The 26722-nt window shown below is 41.2% G+C and overlaps 1 protein-coding gene across 5 annotated transcripts in view; it reads right to left on the bottom strand.

The window, feature by feature from the left end:
- LOC140464654 (Golgi apparatus membrane protein TVP23 homolog A-like) overlaps positions 1-26722 on the bottom strand; it is a 66904-nt gene that overhangs the window by 32464 nt on the left and 7718 nt on the right. For 4 of the 5 annotated variants that reach the window (XM_072560013.1, XM_072560011.1, XM_072560016.1 and 1 more), the window contains exons 3-6: positions 12850-12994; positions 8505-8594; positions 7733-7864; positions 2147-2275 (exon numbers count right to left, since the gene is read on the bottom strand). In XM_072560013.1, coding sequence (XP_072416114.1) covers positions 2147-2275; positions 7733-7864; positions 8505-8594; positions 12850-12994 — 496 coding nt within the window. The remainder of the gene's footprint in view (positions 1-2146; positions 2276-7732; positions 7865-8504; positions 8595-12849; positions 12995-26722) is intronic. The other variant, XM_072560014.1, reaches the window with a different exon arrangement.

Below are 26722 nucleotides of genomic sequence, written 5' to 3' on the forward strand. Positions count from 1 at the left end.
TGTAGTTGATTGGTGCAGGTGTCCCAGAGGTGTTCCCTAAAGCGCTCTGCTAGGAGGCGTCCAGTCTCCCCAGTGTAGAGGAGACCGCATAGAGAGCAACGGATACAATAAATGATATTGGTGGATGAGCAGGTAAAACTTTGATGGATGTGGAAGGCTCCTTTAGGGCCTTGGATGGAGGAGGTGAGGGAGATGGTGTATGGCCAGTTTGACCAGGCCCAGGAGCAGACCCACAAGAAGGTCCTTAGACCTGCCATCCCCCCTCTGTACCGGGTGCCCAAAGATCAGGAGCGTGGGACTGAAGTGCAACTAAAAACAGAGGAGATTTTTAAGAAAATCAAAAAGGGACTGCAAGTGCCCACTCCCAACATATACATGGTTCACAGACTCCACAGCACCACAGAACAAGCAGTTGGGCTGGGAGTCCGTGAACCACTGCAATCTGCGGTTGCAGGGGACTGCCGTGTGCAGCACCCTCCACCCCAGATCTCCAAGTGAAATTGGGAGGACTCCCGCATAGAGAGCCCTCCACTGAGGATCCCCATCGCCCAGTGGTAAATGGGCACGCCAAGGCATGTCTGGGCGATGGATCAGAGAAAAGATGTGGTCTGTGTGCAACAGCAGTTTGTACATGGCCCGCCATTTTATGCCCCTAAAAGGGACAAAACTAAAATTCCAGAGGTGGCTCAGGTTGTGGGGCACAGGTTTCCGGGGGGAGTACAGGACCTTTGGGCCAATGTGAAATTCCGTCCGGGCATAACAACCATCTGGACTCCATTATGAAGAAGGGTCACTGGACCTGAAACATTAACTCTGATTTCTCTTCACAAATGCTGCCAGACCTGCTGAGTTTTTCCAGTAATTTCTGTTTTTGCTTTGGTTTCCGAATTCCAGCATTTGCTTTTTCTTTTGGTTTTTCATTCACATTCCTTACTGCAGAGAACAATGTCACTACCCCACACTATACTGTCCACTATCACTGCATTCTTTCTTACTCCCCCCTCAAGGGGCTCGCTGTACCACAATCCCATGGAAAGTTAGCTCATCCCCATTGTAGTCCCAACTGTCATTCAGATAAGCTGAAAGAACCTCAAGCCTGTGGAACAATTTCAAAGACTGAGGTTCCTGTGCCCCTACCCTCTGGGTCCCTTTACTTGCTTCACACTCTCCTGTCCCTGAATACTGACCAAATCGAAGGATCCATTCCTTAACTGTGTGATTGCCTCCGCTTCAAGAATCCAGGTAATTCCTTCCCCTCCTCGACATGTCACAATATCTGTAGTTCAGTCTCGAGTTCACAAGATGTGAGCTGAATCTGATTAAACTTTAATCACTTGCTGCAGACTTGCATGCTCTTCAATTTGATTTATTCATTGTCATGTGCATTTTGTTACAAAATACAGTGAAACATGTTGTATACTCTGCTCTGAACCAAACTGGAATGCCGGAACTCCAACATGAGGCAATTGAGATACGTCACCTATCCTGCCAACCTAATGTGTTTTAATCCTTAATTATTTAATCAGCTTTATATTTAGCTATGTTTTTAATGATCTTATTAACCTAACCAGCAGTTATTATGCTAAGGTGAACCTTAAAACACTGCATAGAGTCATACAGCACGGAAACAGACTCTTTGGTCCAATTTGTCCTTACTACCAGATATTCTAAATGATCTAGTCCCAATTGCCATAGCTTTTCCAAGGCTGGAATACTAAACTCTGTATTTGGCTAGTACTTATTTAGTTGGAAGGAAAGGTTAGTTTGATCCATGCATGTCTCAGCACTCACTGTTAGCATTATTCAGATCACAGACAGCTGGAGAAATACTTCAGCAGAGAAAAAGATTTGACTTTTTGTTTTCAAAGAATCACTTTAACTCAAAAAGTTACTGTTTGAAAACAAACAACTTATGTCATCCCTTGACATAATAAAATATCCAAAAAATGGAACTCACTTGGAAGTTGGAGCTTAAGCTTATGTTCACCAGTTTAAGATAATCTCTTACTCTCAAATTACTGGCTTCGAATATTTTGTCTTTCAATATGATACACTTTTTTAAATTTAATAGGCAATTCTGCTGAGAGCACAAAACTCTTTAAAAACATCCATCAATGCTAATTAAAATTAATAATTTTAACCTTACCCTTTGGAAGAGTTGTTGGCCTAGATATGTTGAAGCTGCTTTTGTAACGTTCTTGTTTCCCCCAAGCTTGCAACGGATATATCCATAAAGATTAGCAGCTTGTAAGGAAAGTCCTGCTATCACCAAGGCCTACAAGATAAAAGCACATTAATTAATGGAAGATATAGAAGTCAAATGAAATAGCAACATATTAAATGTTAAATAAGATCAAATGGACACAATAGTTCATTCCTCCTTTCATTAATTAAAGTTAATGTAATTTCTTCCTCTGAATGTATGAAGATCACATGCAGCAATACAATTAAACAGAATCCTTACTGAGCAAATCTATTTGAATATCTTAGAGATCAGTCAAGTACTCATAAAGAGGCCTCCTAGAAATTGTTTCAATAAGAATAGATGGCCAAACACCTGAGTTCTCCTGTGCTCATTTGGAAAGTTGTTCAATGTTTTTAACTTTTTAAGATCCATGAATGCCAGTACAAAACGTTTGGCATAATTACACTTTGCTGAATAAGATAATTAGTTTGAGGCCCAGGACAGTATATCTCAAGTACACTTCAAATGATGATTACTAAGAGATAGAAGGTCAGACTAATGTGATAAGCATTAAATGATGCAATGTAGCTTAAAAGGTGAACATAACAATTTCACAATTTTACACCATCTATGGCCAGCCAATGACTGAAGGTTGGTGATGGGAGAGTGGATTAAAAAAAAAGGGCAAATTACCAGCTACTGTACTTTTTTCTTAAATTCTTTGATGGTGTATGGGCATTGCTCAAAAGGCTAGTATTTACTGCCCATTTCTAATTGCCCATGTGGCCTGCTAGGCTACTTCACAAAACTGTTAAGAATCAACCATTTTGCTGCAGTCACATGTAGGCCATAGGAACAAGAACATTGATCATTCAACTCATTGAGCCTTCTCCACCTTTAAATACAATCATGACTGACCCAACTCCTTTCACCTACATTATCCCTTTTATACCATTGGTAATGAAAAATCTATCAATCTCTATCTTAAACATATTTGAAGACTAAGCTTCCACAGCTCTCTGTGGTAAAGAATTCCAAAGATTTACAATCCTCTGAGAGTCAGAGTCATAGAGATATACAGCACGGAAACAGACCCTTCGGTCCAACTTGTCCATGCCAATCAGAAATATCCTATCCTAATCTAGTTCCACTTGCTAGCATCCTGCCCATATTTCTCCAAACCCTTCCTATTCATATACCATCCAGATGCCTTTTAAATGTTGCAATTGTACTAGCCTCAACTTCCTCTGGCAGCTCATTCCATATACATATCAACCTCTGCGTGAAAAAGTTGTCCCTTAGGTCTCTTTTATATCTTTCCCCTCTCACCCTAAACCAATGCCATCTAGTTCTGGAGTCCCCCATTCCAGGGAAAAGACTTTGTCAATTTATCCTATCCATGCCCTCCCATGATTTTATAAACCCCTGTAAGGTCCCCTCAGCCTCCAACGCTCCAGGGAAAACAGCCCCAGCCTATTCAACATCTCCTTATAGCTCAAATCCTCCAGCCCTGGCAACATCATTGTAAATCCTTTCTGAACCCGATAGGAAGGAGACCAGAAATGCATGCTATATTCCACAAATGGAATAAACTCCATCTCCTATTCCTCAGCCCATTGGCCCATCTTATCAAAATCCCGCTGTAATCTGAGGTAACCTTCTTTGCTGTCCACTACACCTCCAATTTTGGTGTCATCTGCAAACCTACTAACTATACCTCTTATGCTCACATCCAAATCATTTATATAAATGACAAAAAGTAGTGGACCCAGCCCCGATTCTTGTGGCACTCCACTGGTCTGATATAAAAGCCCTCCACCACCACCACCCTCTGTCTTCTACCTTTAAGCCAGTTGTGTCCAAATGGCTAGTTCTCCCTGTATTCCATGAGATCTAACATTGCTGACCAGTCTCCCGTGCGGAACCTTGTCGAACACCTTACTGAAGTCCATATAGATCCCGTCTGCCCTCATCAATCGTCTTTGTTACTTCCTCAAAAAGCTCAACCAAATTCATGACACATAATTTCCCAAGTAGAAAGCAATGTTGACTATCCCTAATCAGTCCTTGCTTTTCCAAATACATGTACATCCTGTCCCTCAGGATTCCCTCCAACAACTTGCCCACCACTGACATCAGGCTCACCGGTCTATAGTTCCCTGGCTTGTCCTTACCACCTTTCTTAAATAGTGGCACTGCGTTAGCCAACCTCCAGTCTTCCAGCACCTCACCTGTACTATCGATGATACAAATATCTCAGCAAGGGGCCCAGCAATCATTTTCCTAGCTTCCCACAGAGTTCTAGGGTACACCTGACCAGGTCCTGGGGATTTATCCACTTTTATGCGTTCCAAGACATCCAGCACTTCCTTCTCTGTAATATGGATATTTTTTTAAGATGTCACCATCTATTTCTCCACATTTTATATCTTCCATGTCCTTCTCCACAGTAAACACTGATGCAAAATATTTGTTTAGTATTTCTCCATTTCCTGCTGCTCCACACAAAGGCTGCCTTGCTGATCTTGGAGGGCCCTATTCGCTCCCTAATTACTCGTTTGTCCATAATGTATATGTAAAAACCCTGTGGATTCGTCTTCACCCTATTTGCCAAAACAATCTCATGTCCCCTTTTTGCCCTCCTGATTCCCCTCTTAAGTATACTCCTACTGCCTTTATACTCTAAAGATTCACTCAATCTATCCCGACATACGCTTCCTTCTTTTTCTTAACCAAACCCTCAATTTCTCTAGACATCCAGCATTCCCTACATCTACCAGCCTTTCCTTTCACCCTAACAGGAATACACTGTCTCTGGATTCTCAATATCTCATTTCTGAAGGCTTCCTATTTTCCAGCTGTCCCTTTACCTGCAAACATTTGCCCCCAGTCAGCTTTTGAAAGTTCTTGCCTAATACCATCAAAATTACCCTTCCTTCAATTTAGAACTTCAACTTTTAGATCTGGTCTATCCTTTTCCATCACTATTTTAAAACTAATAGAATTATGGTTGTTCCAGAAATTTAAGAGAGGTAGATAGGTAGTACAGGAATCTTCTACAATAAGTATGCTGTTTTGGAAAATGTAGGGAGTGATGGATTCTGAGGGAAGCACGAACAGCCAAGTTTCTGGTATTGAGACTGGCTCTAATGCAATGAGGGGTACATTGGGTTCCAAGAGATTGATTGTGTTAGGGGACTCTCTACAGCAAGGCACAGACAGACGTTTCTGTGGCCAGCAGTGAAAAATCAGAATGGTGTGTTGCCTCCATGGTGCCAGGATCAAGGATGTCCCAGAGAGGATGCAGAATGTTCTCAAGGGGGAAGAGTGCCTAGCAGGAGGCCATTGTACACATCAGACTCTTCTTCAACAAGATTGTTAATTAGCCCTTTTACATTACATAATATTAAATCCAAAATAGGTGTCCCCTAGTCAATCCCTCAACATCATGCTCTAGAAAACCATCCCTAACACATTCCATTAACGCATCCTCCATAGCTTTATTGCTCAATTGGTTTACCTATTCTATTTGAATATTGATGTCACTCATGATTGCTGTGTTGCCTATGCTATATACATCTCTCATCTTCTGATAAATACCATTCCCACAATTTCACTACTAATTAGTGGTCTACAAATAACTCCAAGCAGTGTCTGCTTGGCCCTTGCTGTTTCTTATTTCTACCCAAACAGGATTGACACATTGTTTCCTTCATAAACATTAAATATCTTTATTATTCAGTTCCTAGTCACCATGCAGCCATGTTTCTGTAATAGCAATTAGATCAGATCCACCTTTATTTCTTCCTAAATCCTTAAAATCTGTTTGCAGGACCTCATCCCCCTGTCTCCCTGTGTCAAGGTCACAACCTCTGGCTGACTTCCCTCTCCCAAGAAGGATATCCTGTAGCTGCTCCACGACAACCTTGACCCTGGCACCAGGGAAGGCAACACACTATCCTCGAGTCATGTGCCACATAAAGCATTTCAATGATTCCCTGGCAGTGGAATCCCTTAGCACTACAGTCCATCCATTCTTCTTTGTACATCCCTCCCCCAACTTCTCCATATAGTTGAGACATCCATTCCCTGAACAGTAACCAAACTGAAATAACCAGTTAGCAAGCAGAACAGACTCAGGGGACGCCTGCACTACCTGCCTGTTTCTCTGAGACTGCCTGGCAGTCACCCATTTCACTTCTACCTGCATAGCTCTGACTTGTAGTGTGACCAGCTCTGTATACCTGCAAACTACATAGGCCTCTGCCTTATGGGTGTGCAACAGATATTCTAGCCACTGCTCAAGTTTCAAAATCTGAAGCTCAATCTTGTGTAGTCAGTGACATTTTGTGCAGATGTGTCTGCCTAGGACACAGGGTATGTTCACAACTTGGCTCAGCCGACCTGCCATCCCATAAATCTAACCACTATTGGCTACTCTTATGGTAAGTTTTAAAAAAACTCCACCTACATTTGCTCAATTTTCCTTCAGTCTACTTTATTATTTTGTTTTGACTTGATTTAACTTTGCTTCCCTTTTGGTGCTCCTTACTGAAATCCCAAGTAGCAGCTAGTTCTTTCTAAATTATACATTGTTCTAGCTTCAAACTATTTAACTCTGTCCTCAACAGCAACTTCTCGGCAACGATACACCTACATTTTTCCTATGATGTTAATCTTGGTTTTCGGCTCACAATCAGACCGGCTGCCAAATCGCCCCAAGTAGAGGTGTCTCCTGCAGGTCCAGCTGTCTCCTTTCAAGAATGTGAACCAGACTAAATCTGGATAGCAGATTTGCTTCCCTAAAGAACATCAATGAACTTGTTTTTTTTATGACTACCAAGTATTTTCATTGTTACCACTATTAGACAATTATATTTCATATTCTCTCTAATTAAATTGAAATCTGATAATGTGTCACATAAAAGATTATTGCACAAGGCAAGAGCTCATAGTTTTGGGGTGATATATTAGCAGACGGAGAATAGTGTGGGAAAATATGACGCTGTTCACTTAAACAATAAAATTTTTAAAAAGATTATTTAAATGGAGATAATCCTCATAATGGTACAGTACAAAGGGATATAGGTGTCCTTAAACATGAATCACAAAAGATTAGCATAGAGAAATAACAAGTAATGAGGAAGACAAATGGAATTGAAGCCTTTTATTGCAGTAGGGAAGTCTTACTTCAAGAATAGAGAGCTTTTGGGGAGATTGCACCTGAAGTAATACTCTGCACAGATTTGGTCTCCTTCATTAAGGAGGGCAATACTTGCTTTGGAAGCTATTCAGGGAAGATTTACCAGGCTGATTCCTGAGTTAAAAGATGTTATTTAATGAGGAAAGGTTGAGAAGATTGGACATGTACTCATTGGAGTTCAGAAAAATGGGAGGTGATCTTATTGATTTGTCTGCCAGACCACACAGAGAGGTAGAGTCTATCCAGTAGAGATTAGAGAAGGTAATTGCATTCTTAAAAGAACAAGAAAAAATAACAAATAATTTGGTTCATCTTCCTCCAGCATTTCTTTTAGAATGTCTTACCAGCCACTTCAGCTTCAGGGAGAACAATGTACTGAAAAGAAACACGGTCCATATTAGGGGACAGACAATTAGGCCAAGCCAGAAGATCTGAGCTTCTGCTTCAGTCGATGATGCTCTATTTTTAGGGGTAGTCTGTGAAGAAACAGAAGAGTTTAGTATATTGACTATAGTTTCTCATCCCAAATTTAAAAAATGACAGAATGAATACCTGAGGGAGGCAAAGAGACAGAGAGGGAGCATATACAGAAATGGAAAAGAGGAGAGGAGAGGAGAGCCAAGGAGAGGGAAGAAGAGATGGACAGCATGGGTTTGGAGAGATCAAGCGCAAGGAAGTGAAGAAAGATCAAGCAAGAGGGATGAGAGAGCAGGGTTGACATGAAAAGAGTTATCAAGAATGTGTAATAAGATGGAGAGAAAGGGCTTGGTTGATCAAGGGTGGGTGGTACGAGAGATCACAATGGATACTTGCTAAACCCATTGGGTTTCTTCAGAAAGTAATTCAAAGGAGAAAAGACTAGGGATAGTTCTTTTTACTTATAATAATTCTCTTCTATGCAAGAAAATGACAGCACCATCATCTTTTCATAAAACATCAATTTTATTGCTGACAAAGAGATCCTTGAATAGAACCTAATTTTCAATTTGGCTAGAGTTAATTACCTGCAGTGCCAGAGAATAGCGCTATTGTAAATGTACTGCGCTGGGATTTCACATTATCCTGTAATTCTTTGAATCCTTACTTACACAATGGGATTATGATGAAGCTGTATACCTTTTTGGCTTCAAAAAGCCAGTGGCTTTTTCCATCTTCATCAATCTGGTTCCACCAGCGTAAACCAACCAAGAGCCTTCCAGTTATATTCTACAGAAACAACACATTATAAATTCACAAAAACTCATCCCTTTTTTCATTATGATCCCTTAATCTTATACAGAGACGCAGCCAGAAGGATTCATTCAGTTAGTAATGCAGGAAAAGGGTTTGTATCTATACACAGTAAAATGTATTTAGAAATTATTTGTTCACTCCCACATGTAGCTCTGTATCTGGCAGTTGGCAGAGAAACATTAACTTAATTCAAGTAATTTGTAGTCCAATTAATAATTCTACAGGTTTTCCATACAGGACCATGAGGTTCCAGGCTTAACTTTATTATGTTGCACAACATTAATCAAAATATTAACACACTGATAATAGCAGAGAAACAATTTTATTTTCAAAACTCAAAATAATATTAAATATTTTAAAGCAGTAGTTTCCACTAGGTTGTATAATTTGTTCAGTATATTTTAGCATTAAGTTAACCATATCAGTGCAAAAACAGTGCAAATACCTACGAATTTACAGGTAAAAGTTACACACAAATTGAGCTTCTGCAATCTTTTGCACTAGTTTAAAAACATTTGCTAAAAGCCAGCTATGTCAATTGTAAGATCAGATGAATCACTATTGCGAGTTTCCATTAATTGCATTCGGCTGTTGAACTTCAAGGAGGCTCTTAAAATTCAGTTTCTATTTAGGCTCGAGAGAACCATTGCACGTTTTTTTCGTTCATAGAATGTGACTGTCACTGGCCATTGCCCATTCCTAATTGCCCTGGAAAAAGTGGTGGTGAGCTGCTTTCTTGAACTGTCACCAAAGATTAGATAAGACAGATTTTTAATTAGTAAAGGGTTGAAGAGTCATAGAAAGTGGGCAGGGAAGTCAAGTTGAGGCCAAGATAAGATCAGCCATGACTGTATCAAAATGGCGGAGTAGGTTCAAGGGACTGAACTACCTACTCCTGCTCCTACTTCTTAGTTGTGGTCCATGCAGTGTCAGCCTGGTGACTGACTTGGAGGGGAATTTAGTTAGTGGTGTACCGATACATCCGCTGCTCTCAACCTTCTAGGTTGTCAAAGTCATGGGTCTGAATGATGCTATTAAAGGAGGCTTGGGGAGCTTCTGCAGTGCATCTTGTAAATGTTACACACTCCTGCCAAAGTGTGTCGATGGTGAAGATGATGCATGACTAAGGTGGTGGAATAAATGTCAATGTCCAAGGATGGGATGTTAATCAAGCAGGATACTTTGTCCTACACGGTGATAAGCTTGAGCATTATCAGAGCTGCCAGGTGCCCATCCTGGCCAATGACAAGCATTCCACCACACTCCTCACATGAGCTGTAGACGATGTGCAGGGTCTGGGGAGTCAGGAGGTGAGTCACTAGTCTCAGAATTCCTAGATGCTGACCTGTTCTTGTAGCCATTAAAGACTAAGATGAGCAGGAAATTCTTCAAAGCATGATGCATTCTCAAATCCGAGGGGGCTGTGAAAGCTTCAGTATTGAATATATTCAAGACAAAGATCCATAGATTTCTGGAAACTAATGACATCACAGTGGGAAAATGGTATTGAGGTCGATGATCAGCCATGATCTGGAACAGCAGAGCAGCGTGAAAAGTTAAATGGCTAACTCCTGCTCCTATGAGCCTTTTCTCTGATTCAGCGAGATCATGGCTGATCTGTGATGTAAATTCAGGTATCCGCCTTTGCTACACACCTCTTAGTAGTATGTTTACAAAGACTCAGCCATCTATTTTAAAACTAATCACCTGTCCTCATGTATAGAAGTACAGTCCAATTTCAATGCTGTAATGTCTGAAATTTAACTTTTAAACAATGTTTTTGAGTCATAAGCTGCCAAACAGTACATGTAGAAACTGTTGATCTTAACTGGTCTTGTCAATTTCTTGACAGCTTGGATCAAAATCACCCCTTAGCTTCCTTTGGGATTTGGAAATTCCAGCATGTCAAAGACTGCAGAAAATTATTCAAATTCAGGATATAGGATACCTGAATTGAGGTTTTTGAGATGCAAATTGATCACAGTGGTTTGGAAAGAAATAGGAATGGCAGCAGTGAATCATATAGTCTTTGCAAGTATGAAGGTCAGGAAAACTGGCTACTTAGTCAAGATTTGAGTGGGATATCAAGAGGACAACCGGTTGTGTTTACAGAAGAGATATGCTTAGAGAGATTAAAGTGTGGGCATAAAACTGAAGGATCAAGTCAAGGTAAATGGAAGATTTTGTGGGGGTCACATTTGGGTGAGGCATAAAGATTGCAGTTGAGGCAACCAATTCAACCAAAGTAGATAAACAAATACTCGTCCTCATTGTTCTTTGTGGAATCTTACTGTGCATAAAAAGCTTTCAAGTGTTACATAGTCTCACCATTTTGAAGTATGCAAAGCACTTTAATAATTTTTGTAGAATTTTGACAAAGTGCATCCTAAGTTTTGTATTTCTTATAGCAGAGATATAAGAAACTTTAAATCCACAGATTCATCAGCAGGATAGATTTAAAAGATGGGATTATGGTAAGGTTTTATGAATTAGAAATAATTACCACAAGTTATCACAAACATATTTGAATTCCGTTATGTTGTCCAGAGGAAATATATAAATAAAAAGTTATTTTTCAAAGAACACAAAACTGCATTTTTCTCCCAATGAATAGTCCGTGAGTAAATGGGCAGAACAGGTGGCTCAGTGGTTAGCACTGCTACCCCACAGTGCCAGGGACCCGGGTTTGATTCCACTGAACTCCACTGTGTGGAGTTTGCACATTCCCCCTGTGTCTGCATGAGTTTCCTCCAGGTGCTCCGATTTCCTTCCACAATCCAAAAGATGTGCAGGTCAAATAGATTGGCCATGCTTAATTGCCCATAGTGTTAGGTGCATTAGTCAGAGGTGAATGTAGGGTTGGGGAATGGGTCTGGGTGGGTTGCTCTTCAGAGGGTCGGTGTGGAGTTGTTTCCATACTGTAGGAAATCTAAAGTTATGAAAGAATTATTAGTTTTGAATTAATTATTTGAAAATATGGATTTTTAAAAATTGTTATTAAGGCAAGAATTTTACAATCCATTTGCCCGTTTACTGTATAACTCATAACATGATAAAATTGTTCATGGGTGCGTCTATTTTCATCACTGAGTCATGTCATCTACTGCTTAGCCAATAGGTGGTAGGCTTGTTGTACAATGGAGAATTTTTCAGTTTTGCACCTATCAAAAAATATCAGCTTATCGAGGAATAAAAAAAAACTACTAACTGGATATGTAATAGCAGACCCCTCACCATGGCAAAAGCAAAGTCAGCACAAACAAGCTGCCAGTATTTGAACCCAGAAACCAGAGGTCAGTGTTTTCTTCTGTATGGATAGTGTTTTGGGTGTGGCTTCTGGCTGCCAAGGAACAGTTGTCCCTGGAATTGTGTTATTACTTATGGAACTTCCTGCCAGAAATTAAGGCAGATGTCGAATATTTCAACCCATGTATGGACAGTGAGAGCTAATTATGCAGTAACAATGAGAAAAGATCATCTGGCATATTTTCATGAATGTCATAAGCAGCTAAGGCAAAGTTACAAAATAAAAGGAACGTCTTGCCTAGCATGCTCAATCACAAAGCCAAGATGGCAATATTCCAATTCAGCAGTACCCATGATTATAGTCCGTGTCCCCATTGTCCCAAGGTTAGAGTTTTGGAAAGGCGATGCTGGGGGCTCATCTTGAATACTTTTAATTCAAAATATTTCTGACAGAGGCCCCATCACACAAAGAAATAGAGTGGGGAAGGGGAAGGAACACTGGGCTTGTAATCAAAACTGGTGATCCAGAATTTCAGAATAACATTCTGGGGACATGGCAGTTGAATTCAACATAAATCTGGATTAAAGGATAGTCTAATAGTTACTATACAATCTTTGTCAACTGTTACTAATGCCTATCTGGTTCATAAGAGAAAACTGTTGTCCTTATCTACTTTGGCATCTGTGTTACATGAGCAACGTGGTTGACCCTTAACTACCCTCTATGATGACCTAGCAAGCTACTCAGTTCAAAGCAAAAACTGACCAATTTAGTGATGCCTACATCCCATTAAGAAAAATAAAAATCTCAGCAAGGTACTTTACTGCCGTGTTAGAGTATGTAACTTTACATCTCTCTTTTTGGCTAGTAACAGAGGAATTCTTATTTAAACCAGCTTATCAAAGACTACCACAGCTGCAGATCACATTTAACATAAGTATATAAGCTGTGGCATGTAGTCATCAGATCCATATTTCTTACCTTTACTGACCAGAAGTCAAAGGACAAGAGGAGCAGTATCATCACAAAACAGGCAACAAAGCTTCTGCTGAACCAGTCACAGAAGAGGTAAGTAATGATGGCACTTACGCGGAAAAACAGGTGGAAAAATGTTGCTAGTGGATGTCTGAAAAAGGTTCAAGATATTAAAATATTAACAGCAGGGATTCAAAGAATAAAGAAATATATTCAAAATGTATTTCTGTATTTCAATCTCTGGATATCTATTACCACAATCATTTAGTATAATAGTGAGGCCTATTATTCCAAATTATGTTATATACTACTTGTTATAATTTATAACATACAAAATTTATGAAGAGCACCTACAATGTTATTGATGCAGAGCAAGGTTTTTAATTTTGTTGCCACTTTCCAACCTAAGTATTATAAACATGAATGTAAAAAATGTCCACAATAATTGAACTAAATTAGATAGTACCAGTAATATACAGCTGATCAGTCAGCATTGTAGAGAGGAAAGACTAGTTGTTTACATTTTGGTGTCTACATCATCATCAAAATTGAAGAATAATGGAAGAGTCACACAAAACTCCAATAATTATAATAAAAACAGAAAATTTGCAACAAGTCTAGCAGCATTTGTGGAGAAAGAAAATAATTAACGTTTCAGGTAAATTTTTATCAAAATTCTCTCTGTTTGGAATTAGTAACCAAGTGTCTGCAAAATTTCAACATTGCTTATTTTCAATTTGACTTTTCTCATGTTTGTTGTTTCTTTTAAGTCTCATCAGTTGCTAGATTCTGTATCCACAGTGCTTCGAGATTGTTTGTGTCTATTTTTGTTAAGGAAATGCGAAGTTGGACTCGGGAACTGAGATATTTCATAGCTGTTATAAATTTGATACACTAGAGCCAAGTTAAAATCAATTAAATGCTGACAGCAACACTCCCTGGTATATTTTGCTATTACAATATTTCAGCAGTAGCAGATTTTTTTCTGTAAACATTCTTCATTACCCTTTTGAAACAATTAAGTACTACTCACCTGAAACATTCATTTGGTGACTAATTTAATAATATTGCAGAGCAAATATAATGATTACGCCTAATAAGGTCCCAGATAAATGCTGATTATCATGGTAAAACTGAAGAAACAGGATAGTCAGCCAAAATTAATCTGAGCTGGCTAATTACAAGAACAAATGTTGTGATTTGTTTGTCAAGCATATGTTTTGTGAACACAAGTGCAAGGTCATAAGCAACATTGGATCCTCTATTGTTGATGAGACAGTGAAAAGTTTAATGCTTGGTCGAGTACTATGTGAGATGATAATAATATAAAATACTTTTGTCTGCTATTTTATTAGTCAGTAAGTTGATTATCATTTTACAATAGTGCACAATCAATTTTGCAGAAGCCTGTAGTTATGGTAGTGCTGCAGATAACTTAGAGAGGCCAAGTTGCTGTGGTTACACACACTCTCACAGGTTAGGTGTATTCAGGGAAAATTATATTCCATAAGACCATAAGACATAGGAGTGGAAGTAAGGCCATTCGGCCTATCAAGTCCACTCCGCCATTCAATCATGGCTGATGGGCATTTCAACTTCACTTACCCGCATTCTCCCCGTAGCCCTTAATTTCTTGTGACATCAAGAATTTATCAATCTCTGCCTTGAAGACATTTAGCGTCCCAGCCTCCACTGCACTCTGCGGCAATGAATTCCACAGGCCCACCACTCTCTGGCTGAAGAAATGTCTCCGCATTTCTGTTCTGAATTTACCCCCTCTAATTCTAAGGCTGTGTCCATGGGTCCTAGTCTCCTCGCCTAATGGAAACAATTTCCTAGCGTCCACCCTTTCCAAGCCATGTATTATCTTGTAAGTTTCTATTAGATCTCCCCTTAATCTTCTAAACTCCAATAAATACAATCCCAGGATCCTCAGCCGTTCCTCGTATGTTAGACCTACCACTCCAGGGATTGTCCATGTGAATCTCCGCTGGACACGCTCCAGTGCCAGTATGTCCTTCCCGAGGTGTGGGGACAAAAACTGGACACAGTACTCCAAATGGGGCCCAATGAGAGCTTTATAAAGTCTCAGTAGCACAATAGTGCTTTTATATTCCAACCCTCTTGAGATAAATGACAACATTGCATTCGCTTTCTTAATCACAGACTCAACCTGCATGTTTACCTTTAGAGAATCCTCGACTAGCACTCCCAGATCCCTCTGTACTTTGGCTTTATGAATTTTCTCACCGTTTAGAAAGTAGTCCATGCTTGTATTCTTTTTTCAAAAGTGCAAGACCTCACATTTGCTCATTGAATTCCATCAGCCATTTCCTGGACCACTCTCCCAAACTGTATAGATCCTTCTGCAGCCTCCCCACTTCCTCAGTACTACCTGCCTGTCCACCTAACTTCGTATCATCGGCAAACTTCACTACAACGCCCCCAGTCCCTTCATCCTAAATATTCCTAAATAGGTCACTGGATTCCAATTGAAGAGAGGCAAAGTGAGCTGCTAGAACTAGCTATAAATATTCCAGAGAATACTAGTTTCCTCTTATAAGGGGAAGTAATACAAGTGACTCAAATCATGAAGAATCACAAGGAACAGTGTACTGATTTTAAAATTGCCATTTTCATTAAAAATATGGTCAAAATTGTTTAAAATTATGAATGCTGATGGCTTGAATTAAAGTAGCACTAAGCCACAAGGTAATTAATTGAATTAGCACATTCAAGAAGTTTGCTCATATTCCATAAACTCAGTTGGCAATTCTCCAGATACTGAAAGGACTATTCAAAACTCCTTTAAATAAGAATTATATACAAGGCATACTTTTGCAGATGTTTAAATCAGTGCTGAACTAACCCATGCAGACCAAGATTGTGCTAATTTACATGATCTCTGTCAGGGTGGCAGTAGGAGTATTAACAAGAGTGTGTGTGAATTATCAGCTAAACTACAGAAAACACTTTCATTTCAAAAATATATTTTATTCATAAAAATATCTATAAGTACATGCAAAGATTCTAAATTATATCTGGACAGTCTTTGCAGAGAGGGAAAAAACAAAGCACTGGAATGTTCCCATTTCTCAGAGTTTTTTTTTAATAGAATCCCTACAGCATGGAAACAGGCCCTTTGGCCCAACAAGTCCACACCGATGCTGCGAAGAGTAACCCGCCAGACCCATTCCCCTACTATTTTACATTTACACTAACGCACCTAAACTACACATCCTTGGACACTAGGGAATTTAGCATGGCCAATTCACCTAACCTGCACATCTTTGAACTGTGCAAGGAAACCAGAGCACCCGGTGGAAACCCACACAGACACGGGGAGAATGTGCAAACTCCACACAGACAGTCACCCGAGGCTGGAATCGAACACGGGTTCCTGGCACTGTGAGGCAACAGTGCTAACCACTGCGCAATCTTGCTGCTCCAAAGTTTCTTTACAGTTGAAAACAAACAGGCATTTCCTACTTATGTATGTAACTATTATGATCATTTTGAGGCACCAACAGAGGTTGTCAACTGAACAGACCTCCATTATACTTTGGTAGAAATACCCTAGACAGCAGTCTTTCCCCGAGCTTTAGCACATCCCTCCACACGTAATCCTGAACCTTGGAATGTGCCAGTCTGTCACGTTTGATTGAGGTCAACTCTTTACACTGAAAGACCAACAAGTTTTAGGCAGACGGAAGAGCGTGTTTCTCTGAATTGATGGTACACCAGGTGATATCTATATTTGTCACAGTGTGTGTTCTGGGAACAGCCCATAGAGCACAGAGTCCTGTGTCATGAAGTTGCTTGGGACAAATCTCAAAAATAATCACTTGATGGTTGATCAGTGGCCTCTGTTAGATGCGGACGTTAACTTATGGCCACTGTACTATTCAAGATCAGAGACGGTTACAGAGAGTGGTGAACTTGAATCGGACAATCACAAAGGCCGATCTCCCATCTATCGAATCCATCTACCAGGGCCGCTGTCAAGGAAAGGCCACCAGCACTCTCAAAGATCCACCTCACCCTGGCAATGCTTTTCTACAACCTCTATCATTGGGGAGAAGGTGCAGAAGCCTAAACACACGCATCAGCCATTTTCGAAACAGTTTCTACCCTACTATTGTTAGAATACTGAATAGACTCACAAACTCTTAGCATTCACCTGCACCTGTGTCTTCGTTTTTGCTGCTGTTTACCTATTATTTACTTATCTATGCTATTTAATTGTGTGATCTGCCTGTATAACTCGCAAAACAAGACTTTTCACTGTGCCTCAGTACACGTGACAATAAATTCAATTCAATTCAATTCAATTCTGCATTTGCTAACCAAGTGTGAACTACGTTTCAAAGATAATTCAGTAGGTCCAAAGTGCTCTCTGAGAGAACGAGAAGAGTGTTACAAACTGTTGATGATTCTTGCTTTCTATTTATATGTTTGGATTGCTTTGGTGATGTCATTTCCTGCGATGTCATTTCCTGTTCTTTTTCTCAGGGGGCGGTAGATCGAGTTAGACATATAAGTAGAAAGCAGGAATCGTCAACAGTGCTTCTCCTGGAGGCCCACTGAAGATGTTACCTAGTAGGGTTACGAAACATCTGGAAATGAACCTTCCAGCTCAGCAAGCAAACAAAACTACATCCAGAACCTCAACCTGAGCTACAAATCTACTCAAAACTCTCTATTCTCAACAATTATTTACTTATTGAACTATTCTTCTACCAAATGATAAGGATTTTTAAAAACAATTCAGAAGAATGTTGCAACATTCTGGCTATTTTTGCTCTTACGACAATGGCTAAAAGTTCATTAGGGGATTACCAGTTTGGTTCAACTAATTGCATCTACCTTACACCTTGCTAATCCAGTCTCCATAACCCCCAATATGAACCAAAATCAAGGTTATTTCCATTGGGAAAGTTTGGTTCCACATCTTTTCATTCAATGTTTTCTCTCATATTTCCACTCAATATGCTTTACATTCAATTTCAGTGAACTAAAAACCCACCCGGGACTTTTAATTTCTACTTCTCATGAGAAGTTTGTAGATTACAAAACTTAGTTAACCACGAAAGGGAAGGAGGTTAAGATAGTTGGCTACAATACAACACACATTGCTAAATAGCACCGGCTGAGAAAAGATTAAGACATTTACTATTTCATAGCACTCCTGAGGGTTTCATAAAAGGTTCTTGCTTAGATGTTCCAATCACCTTGACGTCTCAAGGAATACAAAGGGAATACATTTCCCTTCTTAAGCAATAACTTATGTTTCCTTGACGATTCAGTTGGTCAATAAATGTTTCATAAAAGGAAAGAACCCATGCTTGACACCTAATCTCAACAAGCTTCAATTAGTTTCAGTGCTTCCTGGACTAGCGAGGGAAATACAGGGAGGTTTCGGATATTATTTTTAACTGCTTGTAAGGACTTCAGCCCAGAAGGAAATTGGATTTCAAAAAACAGAGTGCAGCATTCTGTTTCAATGAACAGGTGTTTTCATTTGTGTAATATCAATGACTTAGTCTCAAACATGTTTACAGCAAGCCTCTTAGATTGGTCAAAAAAAATTGAAGAACTACGGATGCTGAAAATCAGAAACAAAAACTAAAATTGCTGGAAAAACTCTGCAGATGTGGTTGTATCTGTAGGGGGAAAGCAGAGTTCCTTCTTCAAAATTGATTTTAATTAGGAAAACATGGTATATATGCTGAAGGTGCAGTGGTAGGAGTGGGCAGAATTAGACAATAGGTGGAGATGAAATCCAGAGAGAGGGAAAAATAGTTGTGCTTACTAAGGAAAGGACAGAGGTCAGCCTGGGAGAATGAACAGCTGCTAGTGGACGCCACTAGTGGCTGACAATGGGTTGTTTGTGGTAGTAGCCTATTTGATGACAAAGTCTGCTGTTTGGGGGTTGGGGTAAGGACGTATGAGAAGGCAATTAGGCCCTACATTTATTATAGGAATTGGGAGGTCATTTTGTGGCTGTACAGGACATTACTTAAACCACTTCTGAAATATTATGTGCAATTCTGGTCTCCCTCCTATAGGAAATTTGTTGTGAAACTTGAAAGGGTTCAGAAAAGATTCGTAAGGATGTTGCCAGGGTTGGAAGGTTTGAGCTATAGGGAGAGGCTGAATAGGCTGGGGCTATTTTCCCTCGAGCGTCGGAAGGTGACAAGTGACCTTATAGAGGTTTATAAAATCATGATGGCATGGATAGGATAAACAGATAAAGTCTTTTCCCTGGGGTGGGGGAATCCAGAACTTGACAGCCTAGGTTTTGGGTGAGAGGGGAAAGATATAAAAGAGACCCAAGGCTGAGAGTAAATAATTTAGTGGGGATGGATTTAAACTTGTATGACAGGGGAGTGGGTTGAAGGGGCAGCACGGTGGTTCAGTGGTTAGCACTGCTGCCTCACAACACCAGGGTCCCAGGTTTGATTCCAACTTCAGGTGACTGTGTGGAGTTTGCCTATTCTCCCTTTGTCTGCGTGGGTTTCTTCCAGGTGCTCCAGTTTCCTCTAGTTTCCTCCCACAGTCCAAAGATGTGCAGGTCAGGTGAATTGGCTATGCTAAATTTCCCATCGCATTAGGTGCATTAGTCAGAGGGAAATGGGTCTGGGTGGGTTACTCTTCGGAGGGTCGGTGTGGACTGGCTGGGCCAAAGGACCTGTTTCCACACTGTAGGGAATCTAATCTAATCGAACAAATGCTTCCTCTTGTGGGGAATTGTAGACGAGCAGTCATAGTCTTAGGAGAAGGGCTAGCAAATTTAAAAGAGTTGAGAAGCTACTTCCCCCAAAGGAATCTGAATCTGTGGAATTCGCTGCCCCAAAGTGTCGTGGATGCTGGGACAGTGAGTAAATGTAAGGAGGAGTTAGAAAGATTTTTAATTGGTAATAGGTTGAAGGGTTAAGGAAGGAGGCAGGAAAATGGGGGTGAGGAGTATATCAGCCATGATCGAATAGAGGAGCAGACCCGCTGGGCCGAATGGCCTAATTCTGCTCCAATATCTTATGAACTTCTGAAATGTCTTTTAAACATCATTACTGTTTCTGTGTTGTATGATTATATGATTCTATGACTATGACTACCCAGGGCCCTACCATTAATTGTGTAAGTCTTGTCCTTGTGTGTATTATTAAGATGCAATAAATCACATTTATCCAAATTAAACTCCATCTGCCACTCCTCAGCCTATTGACCTAATTGATCAAGACCTCTTTGCAATCTTAGATAACCTTCTTCACTGTCCACTATATCACCAAACTTACTAACCATGCCTCCTCTATTCTCATTCAAATCATTACATAAATAACAAACAAAATCAACACTAGTCCCTGAGGAACACCGCTGGTCACAGGCCTCCAGTCTGAAAAACAACCCTTCACCACTAACTTCTGACTTCTACCTTAAAGCCAATTTTGTATTCAATTTGCAAGTTGACCCTGAATCCCATGTGATCTAACTTTACTATAAGTTTACCATGTGGAACCTTGTCAAAAGCTTCACTAAGTGATCTAGATGAAGGTACTAAGGGCATTCTGGCTTGGTTTACAGACAATACAACTATAGTGGGACAGGTAGCATTGAGGAGGTGGGGAGGCTGCAGAAGGATATGGACAGGTTAGGAGAGTGGGCAAAGAAGTGCAGATGGAGTCAACACTGGAAAGTGTGAGATCATGCATTTTGGTAGGAAGAATAGAGGCATGGACTATCTTTTAAATGGGTAGAAAACTCAGAATCTGAAATGCAAAGAGACTTGGACATTCTAGTCCAGGATTCTCTCAAGATAAATTTTCAGGTTGAGTCAGAAGTTGGGAAGGCAAATGCAATGATGGCATTTATTTTGCAAGGATGTATTTCTGAGGCTCTATAAGGCCAGGTCATTGAGTACATTTAAGACTGAGATAGGTAGGTTCCTGAGTATCAAGGGTATCAAAGGCTATGGGTAGAAAGCAGGAGAATAGAGTTGAGAAACTCAGCCATGATTGAATGACAGAGCAGATTCAATGGGCTGAATGGCCTAATTTCTGCTCCTATGTCTTATGGTCTTAAACATATGCTTGGACTTTAGTAAGGCGTTTGATAAGGTTCCCTATGGTAAACTAATGCAGATAGTGAAGTCACATGGTGTGCAGGGTGTTCTAGCTAGGTGGATAAAGAACTGGTTGAGCAACAGGAGACAGAGAGTAGTAGTTGAAGAGGCTTCTCGAAATGGAGAAAGGTGGTGTTCCACAGGGATTAGTGCTAGGACCACTGTTGTTTGTGATATACATAAATGATCTGGAAGAGGGCTCTGTTGGTCTGATCAGCAAGTTTGCAGATGACACGAAGATTGGTAGAGTTACAGAAAGCAGAGGGGACTGTCAAAGAATACAGGAGAATATAGACTGGTGAGTTGGGCAGAGAAGTAGCAGATGGAGTTCAATGCAGGCAAATGTGAGGTGATGCATTTTGGGAAGTCTAATTCTAGAGTAAATTATACAGTAAACGGAAAAGCCTTGGGAAAGTTGATGAGCAGAGAGATCTGGGAGTTCAGGTCCATTGTACCCTGAAGATTGCTGCACATGTGGACAGAGTGGTCAGGAAATCATATGGTATGCTTGCCTTCATCAGACAGGGTATTGAGTATAAGAGCTGTTAGGTCATGTTAAATTGTATAAGACACTGGTTCAGCCACATTTAGAATATTGTGTCCAGTTCTGGTCGCCACATTACCAAAAGGATGTGGATGCTTTGGAGAGCTTGCAGAGAAGGTTTATGTGAATGTTGCCTGGTATGGAAGATGCCAGTTATGAAGAGAGGTTGGGTAGGTTAGGATTGTTTTCATTCAAGAAAAGGAGATTGAGGAAGGACCTGATTGAGGTCTACAAAATCATGAAGGGTATGGACAGGGTAGATAGAGATAAGCCTTTTCCGAGGGTGAAGGATTCAATATCAGGAGATTACGCTTTCAAGGTGAGAGGTGAAAAGCTTAAGGGGGATACATGTGGCAATTACTTTACACAGAGGGTGGTAGGTGCCTGGAATGCATTGCCAGCAGAGGTAGTAGAGGCAGGCATCATTTATTGCATCTGGACAGATGTATGAGTAGGTGGGGAGCTTAAGAACTGGGCAACAGGTTTAGACAATGGATTTAGATCGGCTCAGGCTTGGAGGGCCGAAGGGTAAAACAATGACTGCATATGCTGGAAACCAGAGTCTATTCCACTCATTATTTTGTATACCTCGATCAGGTCTCCTTCTCTCCAGAGAGAAAAGCCTGAGTTTATTCAACTTTTCGTCATAAGGCAAACCCTCCAGTCCAGGCAGCATCCTGGTAAACCTTCTTTGCATCCTCTCCAAAGCCTCTGTATGTTTCCTATAGTAGGGCGACCAAAACTGGACACAATATTCCAAGTGTGGTCTCACCAGGGACTTGTAGAGCTGCAGCAAAACCTTGTGGCTCTGAAACTCGATACTTCTATCAATGAAAGCCAAAACACCATATGCTTTCTTAACAACCCTATCCACTTGGGTGGCAACTTTGAGGGATCTATGTACTCGCACACCCAGATCCCTCTGTTCCTCCACACTGTCAATAATCCTGTCTTTAATTCTATATTCACCATTCGAATTCGACCTTCCAAAATGCATCACTTCGCATTTATCCAGGTTGAACTCCATCTGCCGTTTCTCAGCCCAGCTCTGCATCCTGTCTATGTCGCATTGCAGCCCGCAGCAGCCCTCTATACTATCAATGGCACCTCCAACCTTTGTGTCATCTGCAAATTTACTAACACACACCTCAACCTCCTCATCCAAGTCATTTATAAAAACAACAAAGAGCAGAGGCCCAAGAACAGAGCCCTGCGGGACCCCACTCAACACTGTCTTCCAGGCAGAATACTTTCCATCTACAACCACTCTCTGCCTTCTGTCAGACAGCCAATTCGGAATCCAGATAGCCAAATCTTCCTGTATCCCATACTTCCTGACTTTATGAATGAGTCTACCATAGGGAACCCTATCAAATGCCTTTCTGAAATCTATATACACCACATCTACTGCTCGACTGTCATCGACCTGTCTTGACACCTCTTCAAAGAACTCAATAAGATTTGTGAGGCATGACCTGCCCCTCACAAAGCCATGCTGACTGCCTTTAATCACACTATGCTTTGCCAAATAGTCATAAATCCTATCCCTCAGAATTCTTTCCACAACTTTGCTGACCACAGATGTGAGACTGACTGGTCTGTAATTGCCAAGGATTTCCCTATTACCCTTCTTGAAAAGTGAAACAACATTCGCCTCCTTCCAATAATCCGGTATGACTCCTGTGGAGAGCGAGGTGGCAAAGATCCTCGCCAGCAGCTTAGCAACCTTTCTCGCTTCCCAGAGCAGCCTAGGATAAATCTGGTCTGGCCCTGGAGACTTATCAATCTTAATATTTTCCAAAATTTCTAGCACATCATCTTCATCAATCTTGACCTGGTCAAAACTGTATCCTAGCTCCTCAGTTTTCATTTACAACAAGTTCCCTTTCCTTGGTGAAAACCGAAGCAAACAACTCATTTAGGGCTTCCCCTATCTGCTCAGACTCCACGCACAATGTCCCTCCACTATCCCTGATCGGCCCTACCTTCTCCCTGATCATTCTCGTATTCCTCACGTATGAGTAAAACGCCTTTGGGTTCTCCATAATACTTCTTGCCAAACCTTTTTCGTGCCCCCTCCTGGCTCTCCTCAGTCCATTTCTGAGCTCCTTTCTAGCAAGTCTGTAATCCTTTAAAGCTGTGCTAGATTCTTGCTTTCTCCACCTTACGTAAGCTGCCTTCTTCCTTTTGACTAGAAGCTCCTCAATTCTCGTCATCCAAGGTTCCTTAATCTTACCCCTTCTTACCTGTCTCAGAGGAACAAATTTGTGCATCACTCGCAACAACTGCTCCTTAAATAATCTCCACATGTCTGTTGTGCCCTTTCTGTGAAACAATTGATGCCAGTCTGTACTTCCCAACTCCTGTCTGATAGCATCATCATTTCCTTTTCCCCAATTAAATATCTTCCCTCGGTAACTACACCTTTCACACTCCAAGGCCATGCTGAACGTGAGGCAGTTGTGATCACTTTCACCAAAGTGCTCTCCCACCACAAGATATGACACCAGTCCTGGCTCGTTGCTGAGCACCAAATCCAAAATGGCCTCTATCCTCATCGGTCTGTCTACATACTGAGTAAGGAAATCCTCCTGAACACACCTGACAAAAACGGCTCCATCCAAACCATCTGCACTTAGGAGGTTCCAGTTGATATCGGGAAAGTTGAAATCACCCATAACAACAACCCTGCGACTTTTGCATTTTTCCAGAATCTGCCCGCCTATGAGATCTTCAATCTCTCTACTGCTATTAGGTGGTCAGTAGTAAACCCCCAATGTGGTGGCTGTTCCTAACTTCCATCCATATTGACTCAGTAGACAAACCTTCCTCAACAACCTTCATTTCTGTAGCTGTGATGCACTCTCTGTTTAGCAATGCTACACCCCCTCCTCATTTTCCACCCTCCCTGTTCTTTTTAAACGTTCTAAACCCTGGAACATCAAGCAACCATCCCTGACCCTGTGAAACTCACGTCTCCATTATGGCCACAACACCGTAGTCCCAAGTATTGATCCATGCTCTAAGTTCACCACTCTTATTCCGGACACTCCTTGCATTAAAGCAGACACACTTTAAGTGATCCCTTTGTCTCATCACGCGAGAAACCTTCCTGATAGACTCAATATATCCTGTCACTGTCCTGTCTGCAACTGACCCCCTCTCAGAAGTGTAGCTCCAATTCCCACCCTGCCCCCGCCAAACTAGTTTAAACCCTCCCGAATCGCACGAGCAAATCTCCCACCCAGGACATTTGTACCCCTCCAGTTCAGGTGCAACCTGTCCTTCACGTACAGATCCCACCTTCTCCAGAAGATATCCCAATGGTCAAGGTATCTGAAACCCTCCCTCCTGCATCAGCCTCGCAGCAACGTGTTAAGTTGCATTCACTGACTGTTCCTCATCTCACTATCTCGTGGCACCGGTAGCAACCCCGAGGTCACTACTCTACTTGTCCTGCTCTTCAGCTTCCATCCTAACTCTCTATAGTCACCTTTCAGATCCTCAATCCCTTTCCTGGCTATATCATTGGTGCCAATATGTACCACGATTTCTGGCTGCTCCCCCTCCCCTTCAGAATCCTGTAAACCCGATCAGCAACATCTTGAACCCTGGCACCAGGGAGGCAACATACCTTCCGGGAGTCCCGCTCCTGACCACAAAATTTCCTGTCAATCCGTCTAACTATCGAGTCCCCTACCACTAGCGCTTTTCTATTCCACCCCCCTTCCCTTCTGAGCCACAGTGCCAGGCTCAGTGCCAGAGACCTGACAACTATGGCTTTCCCCGGTAGGCTGTCCCCACTAGCAGTATCCAAAATGATATACTTATTGTTGAGGGGAACGGCCACAGGGGATCCCTGCTCTGACCGTCGGTTCCCTTTCCTCCCCCTGACAGTAACCCAGCTATCCTTATCCTGTGTCTGGGGAGTGATCACCTCCCTGTACATCCTCTCAATTTCCCCCTCAACCTCCCGGATGATCCATTGTTCATCCAGCTTCAGCTCCAGATCCCTAACTCAGTTTTCGAGGAGCTGGAGTTGGGTGCACTTCCTGCAGATGTAGTCGACAGAGACATGTGAAATGTCTCTCACCTGCCACATTCTGCAGGATCTCACCCACTTAAAAACTCCCCAGAAGTCCTTCACTCCTCCCTCACACCTCTCGGCAAATGGAGGCCCCGACGCCTGCACTAAGGTTTTTAAACCATTAGACTCACCTTTCCAGAAGTCCTTCGCTCCTCCTTCGCACCTCTCGACTCTTTTTAGTCAATCCTACCTCTCCAAATGCATGTAAATGCTACCTTTCAGAATCACCTCCAGCAACGTACCCACCACCAATGTCAGACTCACAGGTCTTTAGTCCCTGTGATAATGAGGTCAAGAGCCAAGTGGTCTTGGCAGAACCCAAACTGGGCATCAGTGACTAAATTATGCTTTTGCAAGTGTTGCAAGAGTTAAATCTGGCTTACATTAATTCTGAGAGGAAGGCCACAACAAGGCAACATTTTAAAAACTCAGAGTGGACATATAAATGGAAAACTAATGTGAAACGGCACAACTTTGAATGAAAAATAAGAATCTAATTGCAATAGAGGTGCAAAGTGATTCAGGGTACAGATTCAGAAATCATTACAAATAGCAATGTAGGTTAGTAAAGTCAGAGAGAGTGCAAATAAAGCACTGCAAAGGACAATCTTGCTTGCGAAGTATCACTTCAAGCACCCATTCCTGAGAGATGCGTGCTACCTGTGGGCCCTAGTGGATTTCTTCATTTATATAATTAAAGAAACAGGTGTTAGTCACACAGCTCGTGGCTGAGAGCTTTGTCTCCACCTGTCAAATCATCTACTCTCTGTAGTACTATCTGAAGCAGCACTACACAATTAACCTTTCTTCTGAGATTGCATTCCTAAAGGATAAGAATTTGAAAGTTATGTTAAACAGGTGTAGAATTGTGGTTAGGCCAGACTTAGTGAGTATAGTTCTGGTCTCCATATTACAAAAGATCAAGGAAACAATGGAGAGGACATAAACAAGATGTACAAAAGATGACACAAGAACTGAAAGAATGCAACTTTTCTTCTAGGATTTCATTTCTAGAAGATAAGAGTTTGAAAATTATATTAAACAGGTGTAGAACTGTGGTTAGACCACACTTAGTGCATATAGTTCTGGTCTCCATATTTCAAAAGGTCATAGGAACAAAGGAGAATAT

Source organism: Chiloscyllium punctatum, chromosome 40 (genome assembly GCF_047496795.1).
Source record: "Chiloscyllium punctatum isolate Juve2018m chromosome 40, sChiPun1.3, whole genome shotgun sequence".
NCBI classification, from domain to species: domain Eukaryota; kingdom Metazoa; phylum Chordata; class Chondrichthyes; order Orectolobiformes; family Hemiscylliidae; genus Chiloscyllium; species Chiloscyllium punctatum.